Source organism: Mizuhopecten yessoensis, unplaced genomic scaffold, assembly GCF_002113885.1.
Source record: "Mizuhopecten yessoensis strain PY_sf001 unplaced genomic scaffold, ASM211388v2 scaffold7987, whole genome shotgun sequence".
Classification (NCBI taxonomy): Eukaryota; Metazoa; Mollusca; class Bivalvia; order Pectinida; family Pectinidae; genus Mizuhopecten; species Mizuhopecten yessoensis.
The window spans coordinates 329,601-331,232 of record NW_018407322.1 but is presented as its reverse complement, the minus strand read 5'-3'; the positions used below and the strand labels follow the sequence as shown (position 1 = coordinate 331,232).

General features: G+C 40.3%; 1 protein-coding gene across 1 annotated transcript in view; it reads right to left on the bottom strand.

Annotated features, from left to right (window-relative positions):
- LOC110454650 (E3 ubiquitin-protein ligase HECTD1-like) overlaps positions 1 to 1,632 on the bottom strand; it is a 59,372-nt gene that overhangs the window by 26,141 nt on the left and 31,599 nt on the right. The window contains exons 18-19 of the mRNA XM_021504285.1: positions 1,446 to 1,551; positions 760 to 894 (exon numbers count right to left, since the gene is read on the bottom strand). Of these exons, the coding sequence (XP_021359960.1) occupies positions 760 to 894; positions 1,446 to 1,551 (241 nt within the window). The remainder of the gene's footprint in view (positions 1 to 759; positions 895 to 1,445; positions 1,552 to 1,632) is intronic.

Sequence of the window (1,632 nt, the reverse complement as noted above, 5' to 3'; positions counted from 1 at the left end):
CCCGCCCCTAAGCCCCCTGGGGAGTCAGCCCCACCATTTGTACAATTTTTAATCACCACCACCTAGGGATGCTTCCAGTCAAATATGGTTGATATCCACTTCTTAGTTCCAGAGAAGAAGTCGCTTAAAGCAATATGAGCAAATTGTCCCCTTTTGGCCCTGCCCCTCAGCCCCCTGAAGGGTCAGCCTCATTATTTGTATACAGTTAAATCCCCACCACCTAGGGATGCTTCCAGTCAAATTTAGTTTAATTCCAACCAGTGGTTAAGAAGAAGAAGTCGTTTAAAGAAATTGTTGACGTACGGACGGACGCCGGACGCCGGACGCCACGGTATGGCATTAGCTCACCTTGGTCCTTCGGACCAGGTGAGCTAATAATCCAACATAAAATGAAGCAGTAAGATTTGAAATTTGGAGCTTTCTCCCAACCCCCTGTAAACCAAGCTACAAGGAGTAAATACTTTTTTCAGTGAAGTAATTCCTTGCATGGATCTCATATTTGACCTTGAGGTCATATCTTTAAGAAGATAGCATCACCTTGAAAACAATTAAATATTTGTCAAAAAACAGATGTCTTTTCAATTCAAAATATTTCAGGGAGATTATGGCCTGTAATCCACATGTAAATGGTTTATATTTATTTTTAAATATATCACTCTGATTTTACATTTAAACGAAAAAAAACTGACTTCAAAATTTGATTAATATCAATGAAAATCTTGTCAACATTTTAACCAAAATCCAAGGTGTGTGGCTTACCATTTTGAGCAGATATCTCTCTAAGGAAGCTACTGAGGTCAACGGCTCCATCTTCAGGTTACATCCACTTCTATCTAACAGAGTGCTCTCCCCTGGAGCTCTTTCCAGCCGAAATCTCACACGTCTTGTCAGAATCTGTCAAGATAAATTTTCAATATAGATCTTCTAAATAAGACAATACAAATAAATATTTGTTACTCTTTAAAAGTTATGGATGCTACAGATTCATCACTAAGTGCACAGGGCAACCCTATACACAAACTCGGCCAACTGACTTGTACACAATACCCTGATCAAGGTAGGTGATAGTTACCGACAGGCTATAATACCAGGTAAATCAGAGCTATATACAGGTAACTCTACCAAACCAAGCTGGCCTCTTACCTGTAGACTGTATCCTGATCCAGGTAAATCAGAGCTATATACAGGTAACTTTACCAAACCAAGCTGACCTCTTACCTGTTGACTGTATCCTGATCCAGGTAAATCATAGCTATATACAGGTAACTCAACCAAACCAAGCTGACCTCTTACCTGTAGACCGTATCCTGATCCAGGTAAATCATAGCTACATACAGGTAACTCAACCAAACCAAGCTGGCCTCTTACCTGTAGACTGTATCCTGATCCAGGTAGATTTTAGCTATATATACAGGTAACTTTACCAAACCAAGCTGACTTCTTACCTGTAGACCGTATCCTGATCCAGGTAAATCATAGCTATATACAGGTAACTCTACCAAACCAAGCTGGCCTCTTACCTGTAGACTGTATCCTGATCCAGGTAGATTTTAGCTATATACAGGTAACTTTACCAAACCAAGCTGACCTCTTACCTGTAGACCGTATCCTGATCCAGGTAAATCATAGCTA